Below are 23034 nucleotides of genomic sequence, written 5' to 3' on the forward strand. Positions count from 1 at the left end.
TAGCCTCCAACTGGTCTGGGAAGGGCATTTGCATGCTCTAAGACAGGGATTCATAACGTTGGGTCTCCAGATGTTATTGGACTTCCAACTCCCATAATCCCCAGCCGAAGGCCACTGAGGCAAGGCATTATGGGAGTTGAAGTCCAGTAACATCTGGAGACCCAGCGTTGAGAACCCCTGCTCTAAGACATTCCAAGCTCCCTCCCTGGCATCTCCGAGATACGGCCAAGAGAGACTCCTGCCTGCAACTTTGGAGAAGCTGCTGCCAGCCTGTGATGACAGTACTCAACTAGCTGGACCAATGGTCTGACTCAGTATCTGGCAGCTTGCTATGTTGCGATGACAGGATACAGCTTTTAGTAGATATAATTTGTCCTGAACTTTAAAATTAAAAACCAGAACTTTCATAAGAATACATATTCGGAGCCAGCCGGGAGCTGAAAGTCCACCACTCCCTTAGGGGTTGGGGCCGTATATCTGTGTAAGAACATCTCTTTGGAAGCACAAGCCACAAGGTACCAGGTTCACTGCCTGGCATGGAAAAACTCCTGCCTGAAATCTTGGGAGAGCTGCTGCCAGCCAGTGTGTGGACAATCAAGGAAAAAATCAGGTGGCTATGACCTTGGATGCTCCAAAGTCGACTAGTGGGAGAAAAATCAAGAACAAAATGGCCTTTTCAAGAAGCAATGACGTCAGGAGGAGATCCGGCCTTGTGGCAGCAAGAATGCATGCCCCCCTTTGCTAAGCAGGGTCTGCCCTGGTTTTCAATTGAATGGGAGACGACATGTGTGAGCAACAACAAATTCTATACCGCTTTTCGACAAAAGTTTCCAAAGCAGTTTACAGAGAGAAATACTAAAGAGATCAGATGGATCCCTCTCCCCAAATGGCTCACAATCGAAAAAGAAACATGGCAGACACCAGTAACAGCCACTGGAGGGATGCTGTGTTGGGGCTGGGTAGGTCCAGTTGCTCTCCCCGTGTTAAAGAGAATCACCATGTTAAAAAGGTGCCTCTTTGCCCGGTTAGCAGCACTGCAGGATATTCCCCTTTGGTTTTGAATGGTCGGCTACATGTGTGAGCCCTGTAAGATATTCCCTTTAACGGGATGGGGCCACTCTGGGAAGAGCATCTGCGGTTCCAACTTCCCTCCCTGGCAGCATCTCCAAGAGAGGGCTGAGAGAGACTCCTGCCTGCAACCTTGAAGAAACCGCTGCCAGTCTGGGTAGACAATACTGAACTAGACAGAACAATAGTCTGACTCGGTATATGGCAGTTTCCTATGTTCCTATCTGCTTTGCATGCAGAGCGTCCCGGCTTCAATCCCTGGTAGCATCTCCAGGTATTGCTGGGGAAGACTCCTGCTCAAAACCCTGGAGAATCGCTGCCTGTCAGGAGACTGCCGTACCTACTGCCCTAGATGGACCCATGGTCTGTGTCAATATAAAGCATCTTGCTAAGTCTTGTGTCTGTCAGTATTATTGGGTCTGGGTTCAACACGATCACAAGCATCCTGGTTAGAAAGTTAATCCAGATTAATGAGCCCAGCAGAGCCAATTGTGAGAATCTGGAATTTCAGGGCAATTTGAGTCAAACCATTCTGGTTAACCAGCATTTAACCAGGTCAGGTCGCCAGGAAAAAATGGTGGTTAGGTGGAGGCAGCCATGTGACCAGAATTGCCCTGGAATTCTGGGTTCGCATAATCCATGCTACTGGGCTCACTAATCCTGGTTAACATTTAAACCAGGATCCTTGTGGTTGTGTGAACCCAGCCTGGGTGACCCAAACATTCTGGTCATCGCTCGATGCATGTGTGTGATCCATCCGCTTGCCACTTGGTGGGGCAAGTGGTTCTAATGTCCAGAAAGAAAGTTCTGTCTAATTCTAGAGCCCTTTAACGCACCGGAGAGCTAGCTCATAGCATTAATTAATTAATTAATTGAAACAGAGGCTCAACGCACCATTTAATATACAGTAGAGCTTTCACCTTCTCTGTGGCTGAATTTCTTCCATATTTACTTGAAAGCTGCAGGGAGTTTTTGCTGAGTGGAATTTACTTGAAAGCGTCAGCAAAGCTTTCTCCGAACTTCACACATCCTCTTGCCAGCTTCTGCTTTAATTGCTTTCTGTTATGCTTTCTTTAATTGGGAATTAATGATGCATTTCCCCTTAATTTCCCCCCGGAACCAGTCCATTCCTGTGTGCTTGAATTATAATTTCCTCTTTTGCTTTCCCTTCTTTTCTTGCAAAATAATTGAATTTCTTTTATTTTGCAATCAAAGAAATGGGGGGGAGGAAACTTGTAATTAAAGCCAACCCACCCTGCATCAGTAATGGCAGCCTCATCGAGCAGGGCTGTTCCCATGTTATTATTTATTTATGTATTATTTATTATTATTATTTTACACAGTCAGACAGGTGTTATTGACTGGTTTGTTTTATCCAGACATCGAGTCCTTCCCAAGGACCTGGGATGGCTGAATTTTATTATCAATGTTGTTGCTGTTATTATTATAGATATCGTCGCAGAATAGAGGCTGTTCTCAGTAAAGCTGCTTTTTGTAACTGGCTGCTGGTGATTTCTGTGGCCCCGATGGTGTTGAGGTGCTCCTCAAGGTCTTTTGGAACTGCACCCAGGGCGCCAATTACCACTGGGATGATTTGGGTCTTTTTCTGCCACAGCCTTTCAATTTCCATTTGTAGATCTTTGTATTTGGTGATTTTTTTCTATTTCTTTTTCTTCTATTCTGCTGGTACTGCTGTGTCGATTATTTTGACTTGTTTTTCTTTCTTCTCGACTACAGTGATATCTGGTGTATTGTGTGGCAGATGTTTGTCTGCTTGTAGTCGGAAGTCCCATAATATTTTTACATCTTCATTTTCTTCATTTTTATGGTCCCACCCATTTTTGGCTACAGGTAGCTTGTATTTTTTTGCAGATGCTTGTAGTGGGATGCTTGTAGGATGTAAAGGTCCCTCAGAATGCCACAGCCCTGCTCAAAACCCTTACACCAGCTGCCCCCATGCCAGGCTGCCGAAAGCTAGGCCCCAAGTTGGAGAAGGACCTCGAAGGTGGTCCCAGCGGGCTAGCAATTGTGTGAGGCCACCAGTTGTGAGCACCTCGAGGCAGAGAATTCTATCTGGACCGTTTGCTGGCAAACCGTTCCGGAAACATCCCTGCTGATGGGGCAAAGATGCACCTTTTCACATGGAGGTTCTTGGCTTCAGCCGAGGGAGAGCAATGGGCCCAATCCATCCCACCACAGCGTCCCCGCCCAGCAGAATTTGCTGGTGTGTTTAGATGGTGTGTTTAGATTTCCTGACTGAGCAAAGAGGCACCTTCTTGGAGTGGTGAACCTCTTTATTTAGCAGGAAGTTTTCCACACCCGGCTTTTAGTTCACATCTCCTCCGGAGAATGGAGGGTGTGGGTTCACATAGCAGCCAAATTTACCCTGAAGTCCCTGCAAGCTATCGGGGAGCACATCAGACACGATTTGGGTTTTTCATCGCACGTTAGAGTGTAGCTCGATATATATTCAGGGTAAAAAAAATAAATCCACTTTTTGCGGCAGTTTTGGGGGGGCAACTTCAAACTAGCAGAAAACCCGCGGTAAAGCCTGTTGTCTGGAAAAGCTCCAGGCGGAAAGCAACTGGCCGTATCCATCCCCAGCACAGCGTCCCTCCAGTGGCTGTTGCTGGCATCTATCTTATGTTTCTTTTTTTAGATTGTGAGCCCTTTGGGGACAGGATAGCCATTTTATTTATTTCTCTATGTAAACCGCTTTGGGAACTTTTGTCGAAAAGCAGGATATAAATATCCGTCGTATTTTTGGGAAAGGGAACCACCTTCTCATTCCTTTCCTGTGTAGACTGTCATTTTAAATGTGGCTTTAGCTTGGTCTTTCAACTTGTTCAACTTACAGTTGGTTAACTTTACTAGTCTTATTTTTTACATTGTATCTTTTTATTATGTTGTGAGCTGTCCCGAGCAGTAATGTCCTGGAGGGGCAGAGTATAAAGACTATAAGTAAGTAAGAAAGTAGCAAGTAAGAAAGTAGCAAGTAGCAAGTAAGAAAGTAGCAAGTAGCAAGTAAGAAAGTAGTAAGTAAGAAAATAATAAAATAAAATAATAAAATAAAATAAAATAAACTGCTTTGACAACTTCTTTGTTGAAAAGGGGTATGGGACAGACCAGGAAGAAATGTGACAAACGTAGATCTCCATCTTAGCCCCCAAATGTCCCCACTTCCCGGAGTGCTCTGAATGGGGCACATTCCTGCCTTTTGGGACTGAACAAGGACAATCTTTGCCTTTTCGATATAAATAATATTCTGCGATAATGAAGCACCTTGGAAGCAACAAGCACAGACCCATAAATGGCCTCTCGGAAGGGTTTCCTTTCCAAACATTTTTACTAATTTCTCCCCCCCTTGGTCTTTCCCCCCCTTTTAAACAGAAAACAAAACCAAGAAAAGGCGGCAGGTTCAACAGTTCGCTCCTGTTGGGACGAGGTGTTCTCCCCTGTCCCAGAGTTTCATCGCTGGGGGGCTGGCGTGACTCCGAGGGCTGGCTGTGGGTCTAGGATGGGCTGCTGGTTCGGGAAGCCACCGTTCCGGCTGCGAGAGGCCTCATCCGGTCACGGTGTATCTGGCGCTGGGTGCGGTGAGGGGGCTGTGAGGCTGAGACATCCCTCCCTGGCAGTCGGGGTGGGGCCTCCTCGTCTCTTGAGCATCCCCCCACAGGAGGTGTTTCTGCAAGCAGAGAGGCGGGGAAAAGATAGTTGCTATACAGGGCGCCCCCCCAACCAAGAGTGGATCAAGACGTCCAGGCAGAGGCGTATCAAGGGAAAATACCGCCTAGGGCAAACACTGAAATTGTGCCCCCTGTCCAAGCATCTGACACCCATCTTTCAGATAACTTTACCATAATATCAGCTGAAAAATACAAGTCAGGCTCGTTAATCTTTTCATATTTCAAAAACTATTTAGCAGTGGACTTAGCCAGACCAAAAAATGCTGGAAAACTACAAATTTCAGTATGCAGGGGCTCATGAAATACCCAAATACTATGTGGAGGTGTACTTGGAAAACTAAAGAGAAGTGCCTGTCTAATTCTCTACTATGCATTGTAGCATCACCATTACATAAGTTTTAAAAATAAATGGAGAATTTGACTTTTCCCAGATACTCTGAAAATCATTAAAGGACATGCAGAGTAAACCGTGTCACTGCTTGGAATATATTCTAGTCTTTCAGAAAGACAGTTATAATGAGAGAAAGAGAGGAAGAAACTCCTAGTGGGTCTTAATATTAAGGATTTCACACTGATCCAAAGACAAACTCACCATTAATAGCCATATTATTAAGACATCACATTTAACTCACTTATCACAAGAAGCAAAGTAAGAGCAAATGAATACAATCCTAGCTCATAAGCTTCGGCTCAGTATTCACAAGCCCTGATTCTCTGTGCATAGTGCCAATCTGAATATGTGTACAGTGTCTTATATTATATTAATTTTTTAAATTTATTTTACCTGTAGCCGCTTTGGGGGGCTTCCTAAAGGCTGTGGTGGGTCTGCAAAGGTTCCCCCTCCCTCCTCTGGCCTCTAGGGCCTTGCAGGGACCATTTGAGCATCTGTGGTGGCCATTTTTAAAAATAATCTTTCTTTTTTTAAAAAGGCCACTGAAAACAAAATGGCCACCGTGCATGCTCAAATGGCCACTGCAAGGCCTGGCATGACCTAGGGCCTCACAGAGGCCTTTTGAGCATGCACAGTGGCCACATTGTTTTCAGCAGCCTTTTTTTTAAAAAAATTTTTTAATTTTACAAAATGGTGCCCCCCTTCAAGAGGCACCCAGGGCATGTGCCCTGCCTGCCCCACCCTAGATATGCCCCTGCATCCAGGAGCCTGAGGCACACGACCAAATGTCGTCATCCCCTCCTGTGTTCCCACTTCCCCTTCTTCTCCCCATTTTTTCCCCCAAGTGGATTCTTGTCATTTTGCTGGCGTCCTGAGAATCTTCTGCCCGAGGTGACTGCCTCCACTCGCCCCACAGAAAGGCCGCCCCTTAAAAGGTTTGCATCATTCCTGTGTGCAAGAAGGTCCCAAATTCCCTCCCTGGCAGCATCTCCGAGGTAGGGCTGGGAAAGATTTGGAGAAGCCGCTGCCAGTCTGCGCAGGCAATCCTGACCCAGACGGAGCAATTGTCTGACTCAGTCTATGGCAGCTTCCTATGTTCCAACTGTTATACATATGAACAAAGCTGTTCTTTTGGGTGGCCTTACGCCACCTGCCCTCTCTCAACCTCAACCTACCTCACAGGGGAGGAGAGCCGGTCTTGTGGAAGCAAGCATGAATTGCCCCCTTTGCTAAGCAGGGTCTGCCCTGGTTTGCATTTGGATGGGAGACTGCACACGAGCACGGGGAGATATTGGTCTTAGGGGATGGGGGAAGAACACCGGCATCGTACCTCTCCCGCGGCCAGCCAGGCCACTGTTGGACTAGAACGAATGGGCTCCCACGAAGACCGTCAGACGTAGCACGGAGCTGGACCGGTAGCTCATCAGGGTGTTCATGGTGAGCATCTCTAAATCCAAGACAAACTCGCGGGGGCCTGTGACGGGACGGGCCAAGACCAGCATGGCACTGATGTTGTTGATTTGCTGTGGGGAGAAAAGAAGCACAGGGGGTCCTGGTCGGCCACTTTGTACACCGAGGGGTGACTGCAGCTGTGTGTAAGCAATTTGCCAGGCTCAGGTTGGCAGCCTCTGTCTCTCTGATTGGCTGTTGCTAGGATGGGGCGGTGGCTCAGTGGAAGAGCATCTGCTTTGCATCCAGAAGGGTCCCCGGCTCACTCCCTGGCAGCATCTCCAGGTAGGGCTCAGGAAGACTCCTGCCTGGAACCTTGGAGAGCCGCTACCAGTCTGTGAAGACAATACTGAGTAGATGGACCAAGGGTCTGACTCAGTATAAGGCCGCTTCCTATGTCGCTATGAAAAGGTCCCTCTGCCGGCGGCCCTAAAACAGGGGTAGGCAACCTCGGCTCTCTGGCTCTTGCTTGTGGCCGCAAGCTCGAGTGTTCCCCTTTGCTAAGCAGGGTCTGCCCTGGTTTGCATTTGGATGGGACACCACGTGTGAGCGCCGTAAGAGATTCCCCTTTGGGGATGGGGCCGCTCTGGGAAGAGCGCCTGCCTGCTTGCGTGCAGAAGGTTCCGAGCTCCCTCCCAGGCAGCATCTCCAAGATAGGGCTGAGAGTTGCTGCCAGTCAGTGCAGGCAAAACTGAGCTAGATGGACCCAAGGTCTGGCTCAGAATAAAGCAGCTTCCTAGGTTCCTAACGTCTCACAAAGGGGAGAAGTCCATACGGTCATAAACGGGGCCATAACGTAGTGTAGATTATCGGCTTTACATGCCAAAGCTCCCCGGTTCAATCCCTGGCAACCTATTTCGGCATGGCTAGGAAAGACCCCGGCCTGAAAGCTTGGGAAGCTGCTGCCAGCCAGTGCAGGCAATGCTGCTTCCGATCTTCCTCTGACCCCGACTTACCCGGATATAGAACTCTCCCTGTTCGTTGCCTGAGCGGATCTGGAATGTGTTGTAGGCCCCAGGGAACACGCTGGTGGCTTGGATCTGGAAGATGTCCGAGGGCACCGTCCGATCCGCCGTGATGCTCATGTATCGGTGGACGATGGACGACGGCTTCTCTCGGCAGAGCGGGTTCGTGGCTGGGCAGAGGCAGCGGCTGCAATGGGAATGAATCGGCTTGTGAGGGACTCAAGTATGCCTGGAGCTGCCTTACATCAGAAGCTGCCACCTACCGAGTCAGACCCTTGGTCCTCCTAGCTCAGTATTGTCTGCACAGACTGGCAGCAGCTTCTCCAAGGTTGTAGGCAGGAGTCTCTCTCTCTCAGCCTGATCTTGGAGATGCTGCCAGGGAGGGAACTTGGAACCTCGATGCTCTTCCCAGAGGGGAATATGTTACAGTGCTCACACTTCTAGTCTCCCATTCAAATGCAAACCAGGGTGGACCCTGCTTAGCAAAGGGGACAACTTATGCTTGCTACCACAAGATCAGCTCTCCTCAACTTATATTCGGGTTGCACAGTGTATGAGACACAAAGAGTATGTGAAAGTCGGGACTGTAAGAAATGCAGTCTCTGCCACCACATTGTTGTAGGATGGGAGTTGAAGTCCTACAACATCTGAGGACCCAAGTTTTGGAACCCCTGACTTAGCTGGATACCCCAATGATCCATCCTCTGCTGTTTCCTACAGCAGCCAGTCAGATGCCTCCTGGATTTCACGAGCAGGCATCACTGCTCTTGTACATGGAGTTTCCATTTTGCCATTATGACTAATATCTGCGGACAAACTCTATGCATATTTGTCTAATCCCCCTTTAAAGCTAAGGATACACTGGCCAGCCAAATGCCTCTTGCATTTCACTAGCAGGCATCACTGCTCCTGTACATGGAGTCTCCATTTAACTATTATAGCCAACATCCACAGACAACCTCTATGCTCCTCTGCGGATTTTAAATCTCCATTTTAAAGCCATTTAAGCTAGGGATCATGACCACCCCTTGTGGCAGAAACGCCATAGGTCCCGCATGCATTGTTCAGGTGTAAGAAAGTCTCCAACCCCACCCTCACTCACTTTTCAGAGACTTGCACGTACGGTTCCTGGCAACGGTTCTTCTCCACGCAGCGATATCCGCCGTGGAAGTTGACGCAGTTCTGCGTCTCAGTACACTGGTGGGTTCCCGCCTCACACTCGTTAATGTCTAGGATTGCCGAGGAAAGAAATGTGATCGTCAGATAATGCAGGATAATTCTTTACACACACACACACACACACACACACACACACACACACACCCCGCTCCGTTATTTCCACTAAACAAACCACAACAAAAGAGAATACAAATAATTGCATCGTTGCATAAAAGAGAACCAAATACAGACAGAGCCTTTTGGATGTGATAAATAAATAATTAATGAAAACCAAGACTAGGGCGGTGGGGAAGCCCTTTGAATCAAACTATTCTACTTTGGACACATTATGCAAAGACCCGGCTCCCTTGAGAAATCCACAATGCTGGGGAAAGTGGAAGGAAAGAGAAGAAGAGGACAGCTAGCAGCAAGGTGGACAGACTCGATGATGACAGTAATGAATGCACCACTGAGAGACCTTCAAGGCTAAGCGGAAGACAGATCATCCTGGAAAGAATCGGTCTATGTGGTAGCTGAGAGTTGACACCAACTTGATGGCACTTAATCAATCAATCATTCAATCAATCAATCAATCAATAGTAGATGGCTAATATTGTAAATGGCTTGAATTTTCAATGTAAACCACCCTGAGCCGCTTTAGATTGGGCAGTATAGAAATGAGCAGGAAAAAGAAAAAGGACGCTCTGGGGCCAATGCCCTGTTAAATCCCAAGAGAGCCTGTGTTGGGATGCTTACCTTGACAGAGGCGGGTGCTCAGTTGCTGGTACCCTTGGGGGCAGGCACAAGAGAAGTGTCCTGGTTCGTTCACACACTGGAACTGGCACAGGAAGGTGGAGTAGCTGCATTCGTCAATGTCTGGGGAAAAGGGAGAGATTTCTCCGTTGGCGCGGCCCCTGAGTGGCTGGTGGCCAGGTTCTTGGAACCCGTTCGCTCAATGGCAGCTCTGTCCCCGGCCAGACCCCTGGGCGTCACAGTCAATCCCTGAAATGCTGGACAGCAGGTGGGAGGTCCCCGGTTCCATTCCTGGCAGTGTGACAGGCAGCTTCCTGTCTCCCTTTCCCAGATCCTAATCTCCACATGATAGCTTCTCCCTTTGCACGCAGAAGGTCCCAGGTTCAATCCCTGGCAGCATCTCCAGGTAGGGCTGGGAAAGCCCCCTGCCTGGAGAGCTATGAGAGAAGAGCTGATCTTCTGGTAGCAAGCATAAATTGTCCCCTTGGCTAAACAGGGTCCACCCTGGTTTGCATTTGAATGGGAGACTACATGTGAGCACTGAAAGATATTAGCCTTAAGGGATGGGCCAGGGGGATTCTGCCTCTGAACAGGAAGGTTGTCCTTCACATCAACATGACTAGTACTGTTACAACTCTGACCACCACTGCTATGGTGAAATAGGAAAAGAGAGTTCCCCAGGGCACATACTAAGTGCTTTCCCCATAGAGCGGAGTAGACACAACTGTCATCAAGACACATCAGAAATCAGGGAAGAGGGCAAAGAGTATGAAAGGAGAGCTGGTCACAAGCATGAATTGTCCTCTTTGCTAAGTAGGGTCCACCCTGGTATGTATTTGAATGGGAGACTACGTGTGTGAGCACTGGAAGATATTCCCCTCAAGTGATGGGGCCACTGGGAGGAGCACCTAGAAGGTTCCAAGTTCCCTCCTTGGCTTCTCCAAGACAGGGATACCTTCTGGATCTGTCTGCTTGCACACTTTCCTCCAAGATATAGCTCCTGAAGGCTAATAGGGGAGGAGCTTGGAGAAAGAAGGTTCAAAGAGAAAGGCAGAGGAGCTAACCTAAGGAGAAGTGGTGCTGGTGGGAGACCCACCTACCTACCTTTGCAGGTGAAGCCATCGTGATCCAGTTCGTAGCCCTGGTTGCAGCGGCAGATGAAGGTGCCATAGGTGTTAAAGCAGCGCTGCTCGCACGGGGCTCCCATCTCACACTCATTCACATCTGGGGGAGGTGGGAGAGGCGGCAACTTAAACGGGTGGCTTTGCACGTGGGCGGGTTGCGTGCTGGGCTGTCCCATCCACTAAGCAAAGACACTGCATTTGAACACGCTTAGTTGCACCAAGGAAGAAAATCTCAGGGTTAAGAAATAAATCTGCTGCGCTTACTGTCTCTGGGCCTGGTTTCTCCACTCCACTGGCAACCCTGTTTCCAAGTTTAACTCACCTCTTCTCATTTGCCTCCCTTTCCCCACTCACCTCTTGCTCCTCTTTCTCTGTTGTTTCCCACTATCAACATAAAGCTTGGTTTTCCTTTTTGTTTTCTTATGGTTTGGTTTTTCTTATAGAGCTTGGTTTTTCCTTTCTTTTCCTTATAAAGCTTGGTTTTTCTTTTCTTTTTCTTATAAGGCTTGGTTTTTCTTTTCTTTTTCTTATAAAGCTTGGTTTTGCTTTTTGTTTTCTTATGGTTTGGTTTTTCTTATGAAGCGTGGTTTTTTCTTTTTTCTTATAAAGCTTGGTTTTTCGTTTCTTTTTTATTTTGTTAGTGCCATAGACTACCCCTGGTCTCTCTGGAGGGCTTCCCAAACTGTGGTCCTCCAGTTGTTGCTGAACTACAACTCCCATCATCCTTGGCCACAACAAATTGTGGCTGGGAAGGATGGGAGCTGTCGTTCAACAACATTTGAAGGCCCACAGGTTGGTAACCTCTGCTCTGTAGCATGCAGGCACTGCAAAGGAAAAGGGAGGGATGGACAAGGCTCTACCACTTACCCACACACGAGCGGTTGTTGCTCGCTAACTGGAAGCCTGGTTCGCACTGGCAAGAAAAAGAGCCTGGGGAGTTGACACAGCGGTGCTGGCAGTAACGGTACCGGCATTCGTCTATGTCTGCAAGAGAAGAGGAAAGGACATCACCACCACCTATATGGCCTGCCCCACTGCTGCCCTGCTGTGCCTCTGAGCATATACAAAGTACAAGTGGCTAATGACTCCAAACTGTGTGCTGCAAGCTTTCGAGTTCATTAGAACTCTTCTTCAGGCTGGAAAGCAGTAGCATCTCTCCTTAACAAGCCAGGGGTGGGGTGGGGCACCAAACAAGGAGAGGAGAGCTGGTCTTGCAGTAGCAAGCATGACTTGCCCCCTTAGCTAAGCAGGGTCCACCCTGGTTGCATATGAAAGGGAGACTTGTGTGAGCACTGTAAGATATTCCCCCTCTTAGGGGATGGGGCCGCTCTGGGAAGAGCAGAAGGTTCCAAGTTCCCTCCCTGGCAGCATCTCCAAGATAGGGCTGAGAGAGACTCCTGCCTACAATCTTGGAGAAGCCGCTGCCAGTCTGTGTAGACAACACTGAGCTAGATGGACCAAGGGTCTGACTCAGTATATGGCAGCTTCCTACGTTCCTATGTTCCACTGCTTCTTTAGTGGCAAAAATATAAACCAAATCTTCACAAACCTCCCTTCAAGATGTTGGTATAGGAACATAGGCTGCACCATGCCCCAACCAATACTATGGGGGTGGGGTGGAAGGCAAAGTATTGTGGTAGCCCCTGGCCCCATGACCCTGTCGGGGGCCAACGTGCTTTTCAAAAGCAGCCCTTGCAAGTTTTGGAAGCGGCACAGGGTTGGCGGGGGGAGGACGTTCCCAGCAGCCTCCTCTCTCTCCTCGTGCTTCTTGAAAGCTTGGTAAGGAGTGTGAGGAGATGCGCTCTTTGCAAAGCTCATGAGTGTTCCTCTGATAGGAACATAGGAAGCTGCCATATACTGAGTCAAGACCATTGGTCCATCTGGCTCAGTATTGTCTACCCAGACTGGCAGCGGCTTCTCCAAGGTGGCAGGCAGGAATCTCTCTCAGCCCTATCTTGATGGCAGGGTGGGAACCTAGACCCTGATGGCTACAAGCATGCAAGTGCTCTAGAAAATGTACTAAAATGAATGCCCACTAAAAAGCCCTGGTTCCTTCCCAAAGGCTATAGAATGGCCATTTGGAAATCCCATGCATTCCTGTGGCCCTTTGGAAAGAGAAACATAGGGCGCTGCCTTCTACTGAGTCAGACCCTTGGTGCCTCTAGCTCAGTATTATCTTCCCAGACTGGCAGTGGCTTCTCCGAGGTTGCAGGCAGGTGTCTCGCTCAACCCTGTCTGGAGATGCTGCCAGGAAGGGATTCTCCAAGATTTTCTGCATGCAAGCATGAAGGTACTTTTCCCAGAGCTGCGACATCCTGATGGCAGTGGCGGGAGGCATTTTGCCACCCCACTACTCCGCCACCTGAGGCAACAGCCTCACCTCGTCTCACAAAAGGGCCTCCTCGGCTCTGAGCACACTCCCGAGGGAGCGCCGTACATCCTCCGACACACTCACCCACGCATTCGGTGCCGATCTTCCGGTAGCCGTCAGGGCACTGGCAATGGAAGCCGCCGGGTGTGTTGATGCACTCCTGGCTCGGTTGACAGTCGTGCAGGTCATATTCGCACTCGTCCGTGTCTGGAAGGGAGGAAAATGCAGCTCTGTTGGAGGGGAGAGGTTTCGTTCGACCCGATGATAGCGGATCAAGCATGTGTGAGAAGAACAGGCCCACGAAAGAGTGATTCTCCCACCAAGACCTCTTTATGACGCAGAGATGAAATGCCAGATGTTACAAGTTAAAGCAAAATAAAACCGGTTTCAATGTAAAAAATGCCATCGTCGGTCTTCACATTGAACCCGGTTTTATTTTGCTTTAACTTGTAACATCTGTATTTTATGTCTGCGTTATAGAGAGGTCTTGGAGAATGAATTGCGTAGAGCCAATATTTGTACAGCATCGCCAATTTATCAACCTTAAAGAGTATCTTGAGACAGACGGTTAAGGTTCACGAGCAAGCGAGATTTATTGGGGACATCATGTACTTGGATGAAAGAGCCTGTGCCCCTGAGCTTTCTACCTTCATAGTTGAGAGGAGAGAGGGAGAGAAAGAGGCCACATGGAGCAGAGCGCGAGAAGAAGGAAGTGAGAGATTTTTGTTTCTGTAACAGGTAATCCCAGATGTTGCTGACTACAACTCCCAAAATTCCCTGCCAAAGGCCATTGCAGCTGAGGATCCTGGGAGTTGTAGTCAACAACGTCTGGGATTTCCTGTTACTGCCTCTGAGGGCATCAGAGAAAACCAGAGCAGAGGGAGAGACAACAAGGAGGGGAATGAAGAGGAAGAGCCTTCCTCACAAATGCAGCTGAGAAGGTGCCAGCAGACATAGGAACATAGGCAGCTGCCATATACTGAGTCAGACCCTTGGTCCATCTAGCTCAGTATTGTCTACCCAGACTGGCAGCGGCTTCTCCAAGGTTGCAGGCAGGAGTCTCTCTCAGCCCCGTCTTGGAGATGTTGCCAGGGAGGGAGATTGGAACCTAGATGCTCTTCCCAGAGCAGCCCCATCCCCTTAGGGGAATATCTTACAGTGCTGACACTTCTAGTCTCCCATTCATATGCAACCAGGGCAGACCCTGCTCAGCTAAGGGGGCAAGTCATGCTTGCGACCACAAGACCAGCTCTCCTCCCTGAACATAGGAAGCTGCCATATACTGAGTCAGACCCTTGGTCTATCTAGCTCAGTATTGTCTTCACAGACTGGCAGCGGCTTGTCCGAGGTTGCAGGCAGGAATCTCTCTCAGCCCTATCTTGGAGAAGCTGCCAGGGAGGGAACTTGGAACCGTTCGCATGCAAGCAGGCAGATGCCCCACTCACCAAAACTGGGAATGACTTATGGGGGGAAAAGTCCTCTATTCCACCCGGGCCACTTGGTTAAATACAGTGGTGTCGTTCTTGGCTCATGAGATGCATGTTGGATAGAGCCCCCTCTGTGAGTGGGGTCCAACTCCCCACCCACCCACCTTCTTTAACCCACCCAAGCAGGATCCGTGTCTGTCTGGCTCGTAGCCCTGGGGGCAGGCGTTCTGCCGGGGTCCGGAGAGAGGGGGCCGGGGGGGCCTGAGCCGAGCTGGGCTGGGAGGGGAGGCTCTTTCGGCGTTCACATCGTTGATCACGGAGGCCGAACGCGGGAGGCAGAGGTAGCCCCCGTAATGGTTGATGCATTTCATCTCCCCTTTGCAGGCGTGGGGGATGAGCTCACATTCGTTCACATCTGGCAAGGGAGAGAAGGCAGAGTCAGGGGCGGGGGCAGAAAGGAGGCACAGCAGGCCGTTGGACTGCTCTCACTTGCTGATCCCAGCTCGCAGGCCTGCTCAACTTCAGCCCTCCTGCAGATGTTGGCCTACAACTCCCATAATCCTTGGCTATTGGCCACTATGGCTAGGGATTATGGGAGTTGTAGTCCAAAAACAGCTGGTGGGGGGGCAAAGTTGAGCAGGCCATTGAAGAATTGACCCACAGGCAGGATGGCCCAACATAGGAACACAGGAAGCTAAAGTTAAAACAATCTCATTGGATAAAAACAAAGTGTTTAAAACTAATTTCAGTTGAAAGCCTGAGAGAACAGGTGTGTCTTGAGCAGGCCTGCTCAACTTAGGCCCCCCAGCTGTTTTTGGACTACAACTCCCATAATTCTCAGCCACAGCAGCCAATAGCCAGGAATTATGGGAATTGTAGGCCAACATCTGCAGGAGGGCTGAAGTTGAGCAGGCCTGGTCTTGAGGGTCTTTCTAAGACAGGGGTGGGAAAACTTGGCCCTCCAGCTGTTTTTGAACTACAATTCCCAGCATTGCTGGGGACGCTGGGAGTTGTAGTTTAAAAACAGCTGGAGGGCCAAGTTTCCCCACCCCTGTTCTAAGAGCAATCAGTGAAGGCAATGCTCTCCTTTCAACAGGGTGGGTATTCCAAAGCCCCAGGGCAGCCACAGAGAAGGCCCCGAGTTGCCACCAAACCAGCCAGCGGCAACCACAACCAGACTTCTCCCCAAATGATCTTAATAGGCGGCTGGGTTCATGGCAGAGGAAGCGGTCTCTTAAATACCCTGGGCCCAAGCCATTGAGGGCTTTATAGGTAATTTGATATAGGTATCTGAGGCAAAATAAGAGAACTTTGTATTGTTCTCAGAAAGCAGAGGGCGAGCCTCAGAACTGCTTAAAGCCTGAGGATGCTCACCCACCCACCCCCATGTTCCATGGTAGCCACACACCTACCTCTAAGTGTTCCTCAGGAGGTGGGCACTCAGCAAAGCTCCCAGTGGGCCAAAAAGTGGTTCGGCTTTTTCTCGAAAATCCTGTGTTTTTGTCACAGCAGCAGCAAGAACACAGGCAGCAGACAGGACGACACACTTCCCCTGAGTCCGACACACAGTCCCCTCTTTCCCCACCCTAAAAGTCCCCCCGCCCTGGACTCCATGACACTCTGAGATCAGTACCTTTGCAGTGTTGAGTCTCGGGATCCCATTTGTAACCATCCGTACATTCCTAGTGGATGGGGACAGACATGAAAGGGTTAAAAGTGAACCATTCCCACTTACGAATTATTCTCCTGGTGATTCTTCTGCAGTACCTGCAAGATTCCAGAGGACACTAAAAGGGAAGGAATACTTATCTCCCTGACAAACCCGCCCTCAGCACCACAGAATATGAAATCGTCTAAATTGAGGAAAAAATGGATTCCAATTGGAGGTTTCTGCGAACTCTAGTCTTGGGTAACTTGTGGTTTCTGGACTACAGTTTCCATCATCTCCAGTTTTCTGCCATTGCAGCCAAGGATGATGGGCATCGTAGTCCAAAAACAATATGTTGCCCCAGACTGACTTATATAAAGATGATCTCACTGAAAACCGATTCCTTTTTCTAACTTAGTGGACTGGACATTAAAAGATCAGCTGCACCCTCTGCTGTTAACATTCATTCATTAATTCCCTTTATTTATTATTTCTCTATGTAAACCACTTTGGAAAGTTCTGTTGAAAAGCAGTATATAAATATTTGTTGTTTATGCACCTTTTTAGAGAGGAAAACTGGTCTTGTGGTAGCAAGCATTACTTGTCCCCTTAGATAAGCAGGGTCCACCCTGGTTGCATATGAAAGGGAGACTAGAAGTGTGAGCACTGTAAGAGATTCCCCTCAGGGGGTGGAGCCACTCTGAGAAGAGCATCTAGGTTCCGAGTCTCCTCCCTGGCAGCATCTCCAAGATAGGGCTGAGAGAGACTCCTGCCTGCAGCCTTGGAGAAGCCACTGCCAGTCTGTGTAGACAATACTGAGCTAGATACTCCAATGGTCTGACTCAGTATATGGCAGCTTCCTATGTTCCTATGTAACATGAGAGATCCCGTGCCACAATAGGCTAGATATAACTATGATGTTCAGAAACATACCACGTTTTCAAACTCTCTATTTCAGGGGTTCTCCAACGTGGGTCCCCATAAGTTGCTGGACTGCATATCCCATCATCCCCTGCCACAATTGCCTGGTAGGGGGTGTTAGGAGTTGTAGTCCAAGAGGATAAATAGTGCATAATGGAATCTCTAAGATCAAACCAACAAGAAACAAGATCTCCACCAAAACTATAAACTTAATCCAGTAAGTTACTACTGGATTACTTTTCATTCTTACTTTTCATTACATGGTTAGTGTATAGTTTGGTCAGGAACTAGCAACATTTTTGTTGCAGTCTAGCAACGTATGTAGACCCGCATTGGGGAATCCCTGAAACAGAGGATATTGCACTTTATAATGTTGTATTCATCTCCAAATATTATAAATACAAATAAGTCAAATATTTATACACCACTTTTCAACAAAAGTTCTCAAAGTGGTTTGCATGGAGAAATAAAAATACATAAAAGAAAGAAAGAAAGAAAGAAAGAAAGAAAGAAAGAAAGAAAGAAAGAAAGAAAGAAAGAAAGAATTGGTTCCCTGACCCCAAAGGGCTCACAATTTAAAAAAAGAAACATAAGACAGACGTCAGCAACAGCCACTGAAAGGATACTGTGCAGGGGATGGATAGGGCCAGTTGCTCTCCCCCTTCTCAATAAAGAGAATCGCCCCTTTAAAAAGGTGCTTCTTTGCTCAGTTAACAGGGGATGTATTGTAAAAAGGGATATTTGTTTGTTTAGAAATTGTACTGAACAAAACAAAACTCTAATGTAAAGGAACATAAATATACAAATAAATCAGCCTGTTCTATGGACGCAGGCCTGGCATCTACAGGCAGCATGGTTTATTTAAAGCTGATATGTGCTTCATTGGAAACCTCACCTTCTGTCTTGTGAGTCCCGCACCCCTGTTGAGTAGCTGGTAGGGATGTGCAAAAGATTTGACTGAATCGATTCAAGTTTTTGAATCAATTCGACACAAATTTGAATGCATTCAAATTCGCCTGAACCTGGATCGAATTCACTCGAATTCAATCTGAATTCGGTTCACGTTCGGGCGAATTCAAATTGAATCAGATTAATCCCATTCTGTGTGAGCAGTTGAATCGATTCAAATTCAACTCGGTCAAATTCTTCAATCCAGTCGAATTTTTTGCACATCCCTGCCTACTGGAAGATTATCTGCACATGCTCTGAGGCACTTTCAATTGTCCCAAAGCTTTGAAAACAGGTTTCTGGGACAAAGGCATGTCATGAAGACACCTCCAATCAAGAAGCCCTCTCCCGTCGTCTCCAGATGTGCTGCTTGTTGTGGCTACTCAGCCGTGACATAAAGGCACTCTGCACTCGTTCAGAGGCATTTTATACTTCGTTATTACTTCCACTAGTCCCAGCATTGAGCTAGAAACAGGTTAGGAGGCTACGCCCAGCTTAAACTCAGGCCTACATTATGGTCTTTGAGTGCCCCCCCCCAGCTGTGTGTTTGCTGCACATTTTTTGCCAATCATGCTCCACCCTGGAAGAGGCTGCAATGCATCACAGGAGCGGCCTTACAGATAACCCCCCTGGACGGACATGTGTGTTGCAGGGTGATCATCTGCTGTATTCCCTGCAGCTTGGAACACAGGAAGCTGCCTTCCACTGAGTCTGACCCTTGGTCCATCTAGCTCAGTATTGTCAACACTGACTGGCAGCAGCTTCTCCAAGGCATCAGGCAGGAGTGTCTCCCTACCTGGAGAGGCTGCCAGGGATTGAACCTGAGACCTTCGGCCTGCAAGCAGATGCTCTATTCCCATCCCCTGAAGGCAATCTCTTACAGGGCTCACACATGTAGTCTCCCATCCAAATGCAAACCAAGGTGGACCCTGCTTAGCAAAGGGGGAACATTCATGCCTGCGACCACAAGACCAGCTCTCCTCCCAGTTTGGGACCAGTAGCTGGTGAACTGTGGAGCTGGAGTCAAGACACTGACCGTCAAAGTGTCGGGTTCCTCCGGTTCTTGGGAAAATGCGGCTGCCAGGAGTGTCGTCAGGAGGAGGAATGAAACTGGCCCCATGGTTCTGCCTAGAGAGAGAGAGAGGGAGGCCAGTTAGAGGCTAATGCCTGTACTGAATCCAGTATGTCCAATATCTGTGCACCAATGGGACGGCTGCTTTTTCGTTTCCAAAATGCTGGCATTGAGGCATCTGAGCATGTGCCGAGCGCTCTTCTCTGCTGACAATACACATCGTCACAGAACTGGGCTCAGAACAATGAAACGCTGGCAGGGTAGAGATGCTACAGACTAAGCAGGGTTGTATCTATAACTGATAGATAAATAAATTTTATTTCAGTCATTGACCAGTAAATATATTTGAGCAAAAGGGTTCAAAGAACTGAGGTCACCAGCTCTTGAGGGGGCCCCAGGTCCACCCCTCCCTATTTTCTTCATTATCTCCCTCACTCTGAGGGGCCACCAGAGAGAGGGATGAACACGGCCCCCTCTCCCCTAGCTATGCCCCCTGGGGCTAACTTAGATTGGTGCTGGAATGGGCAAATTTTTGAATTCCACAGAGATCTTTGTCAGCGTTAGAAGTGAGTAAAATTTCAAGGGGCAGAGAACAAGATGCAGAAATGGGCTAAAAGGGCTTGCTGAAGAAGTGCTGGGAAGGGGAAGTTCTGGGAAGGTGGGGAAGAAAGCACAGCAAAGGGGGAAAGGTGCTGGAGAAAGGGGGAAGAAAGTGTAGCAAAGGGGGAAGGTGCTGGAGAAAGGGGGAAGAAAGTGTAGCAAAGGGGGAAGGTGCTGGGGAAGGGGGGAAGAAAGTGTAGCAAAGGGGGAAAGGTGTTGGGGAAGGGGGGAAGAAAGTGTAGCAAAGGGGGAAAGGTGTTGGGGAAGGGGGGAAGAAAGTGTAGCAATGGGGAAAAGGTGCTGGGGAAGGGGGGAAGAAAGTGTAGCAAAGGGGGAAAGGTGCTGGGAAAAGGGGGAAGAAAGTGTAGCAAAGGGGGAAAGGTGTTGGGGAAGGGGGGAAGAAAGTGTAGCAATGGGGAAAAGGTGCTGGGGAAGGGGGGAAGAAAGTGTAGCAAAGGGGGAAAGGTGCTGGGAAAGGGGGGAAGACAGTGTAGCAAAGGGGGAAAGGTGTTGGGGAAGGGGGGAAGAAAGTGTAGCAATGGGGAAAAGGTGCTGGGGAAGGGGGGAAGAAAGTGTAGCAAAGGGGGAAAGGTGCTGGGAAAGGGGGGAAGAAAGTGTAGCAAAGGGGGAAAGGTGTTGGGGAAGGGGGGAAGAAAGTGTAGCAATGGGGAAAAGGTGCTGGGGAAGGGGGGAAGAAAGTGTAGCAAAGGGGGAAAGGTGCTGGGAAAGGGGGGAAGAAAGTGTAGCAAAGGGGGAAAGGTGTTGGGGAAGGGGGGAAGAAAGTGTAGCAATGGGGAAAAGGTGCTGGGGAAGGGGGGAAGAAAGTGTAGCAAAGGGGGAAAGGTGCTGGGAAAGGGGGGAAGAAAGTGTAGCAAAGGGGGAAAGGTGTTGGGGAAGAGGGGAAGAAAGTGCATCAATGAGGAAAAGGTGCTGGGGAAGGGAGGAAGAAAGTGCAGCAAAGGAGGGGGAGTGCTGGGAAGCAGGGAAGAAAGTGCAGCATGAGGGGGGGGAAGTGCTGGGAGCACACAGTGTGGAATTTATTTAGTAGTAAGCGGTAGGTAAAAATACAGCCAAGTTTATCTACCGGGGTCTTGGGCAGGTCCTGGGCCTGCAGATTTGATTGCCGAAATATGCTTCGCTCAGGAGATGAAAGGCAGCTGTGTGTGAGTCTTTCTTCAAGGGAGTCGCCTGCCTTCAGCCAACGCTAAATTTAGCCTTTGTTTGTACCAACGTGAGTATATTGTATACACATGGAGACGTATAAATACACCAACACAGCCCCACGGAGTTTATCCGAGCTTCCTTTATAACCCTTTTAAGTCAGTCGCCGCCAATTCCAAGCTGGGGTTCCCCAGAAGGAGATGCCCAGGTGGTGGCTGCCAGCCAGAGTTTTAGGGGAAAGAGGATGCTGCCAGTTAACAGCTACCACTTCAGCCATAACAGAGGCTGATTCCTGGGAAGGATCAAGAAAGAGGTCAGGTAGACAATACTGAGTGAGATGGACCAAGGGTCTGACCCAGTATATGGCAGTTTCCCTGCCTTGAGCACATGCAGGCCTGGTATCTACATCTGGCATTTCAGGGGGCCTGTACCAGGGGCATAGCTAGAGGAGAAGGGGTGGAGCTGGAGGGCCCGGGTTATTTGAACCACCTGCTCAATTATAGCGACACCCCTGTCCGGTGCCCAGGTCCGCTTGGGAAACGGACACAGGCACAGCCATTCGCACCAAACAGGGGCGTAGCTACTATTGTGCCAAAGGGTTCAAAGGACCCAGGCCGCCAATGAAAAGAGCCGCCGAGACCCCATGGCTCGGGCTCCGGAGGAGCCCAAAACGAACTCCCCCCTCCAATGCCCAGGCTGCTGAGAGCCCCGGTGAACTCCCCGTTGGTTATTTCAGGCAGCGGTGGTTGCCCGATAGGACATTTTCCCCTTTCTCTCTCTCTCTGGAGGGAGAGACAGGGGGGAAGCGTCCTATCGGGTAGCCGGCACTGCCTGAAACGACGAGCTGAAAGCTCTCTCGGGCTCTCGGCAGCCTGGGCCAAGCCCCCTTTGCGCATGACATCGCGCACACAGGCGTATGTGGAGGGGGCTGCCCGAGGCTGGCACCGAAACATGTACGAGCGTACAGACATCTGAAGGCAGGTACAAGATCATGTCTGTTGTGGGAAGGGGAAGCAGGGCCCGGCCCCACACATGCCTGCACACTATATACGCATCTATGAACTGAAAGGAGTTCAAAGGCAGTCATTCTCAAATCGGGAGCGAGCCGGCGGACGGGAGGACGGGTTGGCATGACCTGGAGCCCAGAGGGACACCTCCCTCTCCCTCCCGCCCCAGGCCCTCTCGTCTTCGAAATGTTGCCAGCTAGCTAAGAGTGGTATTTATTTGTGTTCCACAGAGCGTCGGTGCTCTGAAAACACTCCAGGCGCTCCCAAAGGCCAGGCGGCCCTCGAACCGCCTTGCCCTGGGAGAAGGCCAGAGGCAATCCTGAGGCAAGGAAGGAGGCTAGAGAGACTGCCATGGCCTTTTGGGGGAGAGAGGAAGGGACCGGGAGGCACACATCCGAGGGCTTGAAGACACAGATACTCCTCCAGTATAGAGTTGCCAGGATCCCCCCCCAAAAAAAATTCCAGGTTTCACCCGGATTGGAAACATCTCGCCCAGACTGCTTAGCCCACCCAGATCCTCCCAGATTTCCGCTTTCATTTAAAAAAAGAAAGTTTTAAAATGTTAAGCTCTGGCCCTTGTAGAAGCAGAGTCATGGAGCAAAATGTGCCGTCACGATGCCGCTCGGAAATTATTTTCCGGCCCATTTGCATCATATGCATATAAGGCACCCGGATTTGGAGAGCCCGAAGAGGGCAACCCGACCTATCCCCTTCTGGGGCCGGTGGCCACCTGGGGAAACCCCGGACAGAGCTCAGTGAAAAAACTCCTCTGGCTTTGAGGTCCCGGGACGCATCCCCCCCCCCAAAAAAAGATGCCCCATGTCCGGAGTGGGCAGGGCGTCTTGACCCAAGGGAGATGGGTCCCACAGCCATCTCCCACAGCCCACGGAAACTCCCCCCCCATGACGAGGGCTCTGACTCTGGAGAGTCCACATGAAGGTTTCCCTCTGGTCCTCTTCTGCTCAGGCCCAGCCCTCCCCCCATCTCCTTCCGCTCCCCCCCTCCCCAAGCCCCGTCATCACTCACCACACCGTCTGCCGCCTGGCAAACCCCAGCACCCCTTCCCGTCTCCAGCGGGGTTACGCCGGCAGCACCGATCCTAACCGGGTGCCGAGTGAGAAGTGGCAAGGCGCGCGCTCGCTCCCTGGGAGAGTGTGTTCTGGCTCACACACCCCCCCACGCTTTCAGTCGTCCCCCCCCCCACGCCGAATTCCTGGCCCCCAGCCAAGCAGCAGGAGTCGCCAGAAGGATTCCACCCAACATCTGGTTTCACTTAGCTCCCAGC

General features: G+C 49.7%; 1 protein-coding gene across 1 annotated transcript; it reads right to left on the reverse strand.

Moving 5' to 3' along the window:
* Positions 1-4152: 4152 nt before the first annotated feature.
* EFEMP2 (EGF containing fibulin extracellular matrix protein 2) lies at positions 4153-22913 on the reverse strand. Its single transcript, XM_053277425.1, has 12 exons — positions 22776-22913; positions 18946-19037; positions 16026-16074; positions 14571-14807; positions 13050-13172; positions 11462-11578; positions 10575-10694; positions 9474-9593; positions 8662-8788; positions 7551-7746; positions 6476-6668; positions 4153-4753 (listed from the first exon to the last, which is right to left on the reverse strand). Exons 2-11 carry the CDS (start codon positions 19027-19029, stop codon positions 6507-6509), a joined length of 1335 nt encoding a protein of 444 aa, XP_053133400.1. The 5' UTR covers positions 19030-19037; positions 22776-22913; the 3' UTR covers positions 4153-4753; positions 6476-6506.
* Positions 22914-23034: the final 121 nt, after the last annotated feature.

The sequence above is a fragment of the Hemicordylus capensis genome, chromosome 14 (assembly GCF_027244095.1).
Source record: "Hemicordylus capensis ecotype Gifberg chromosome 14, rHemCap1.1.pri, whole genome shotgun sequence".
Lineage (NCBI taxonomy): Eukaryota > Metazoa > Chordata > Lepidosauria > Squamata > Cordylidae > Hemicordylus > Hemicordylus capensis.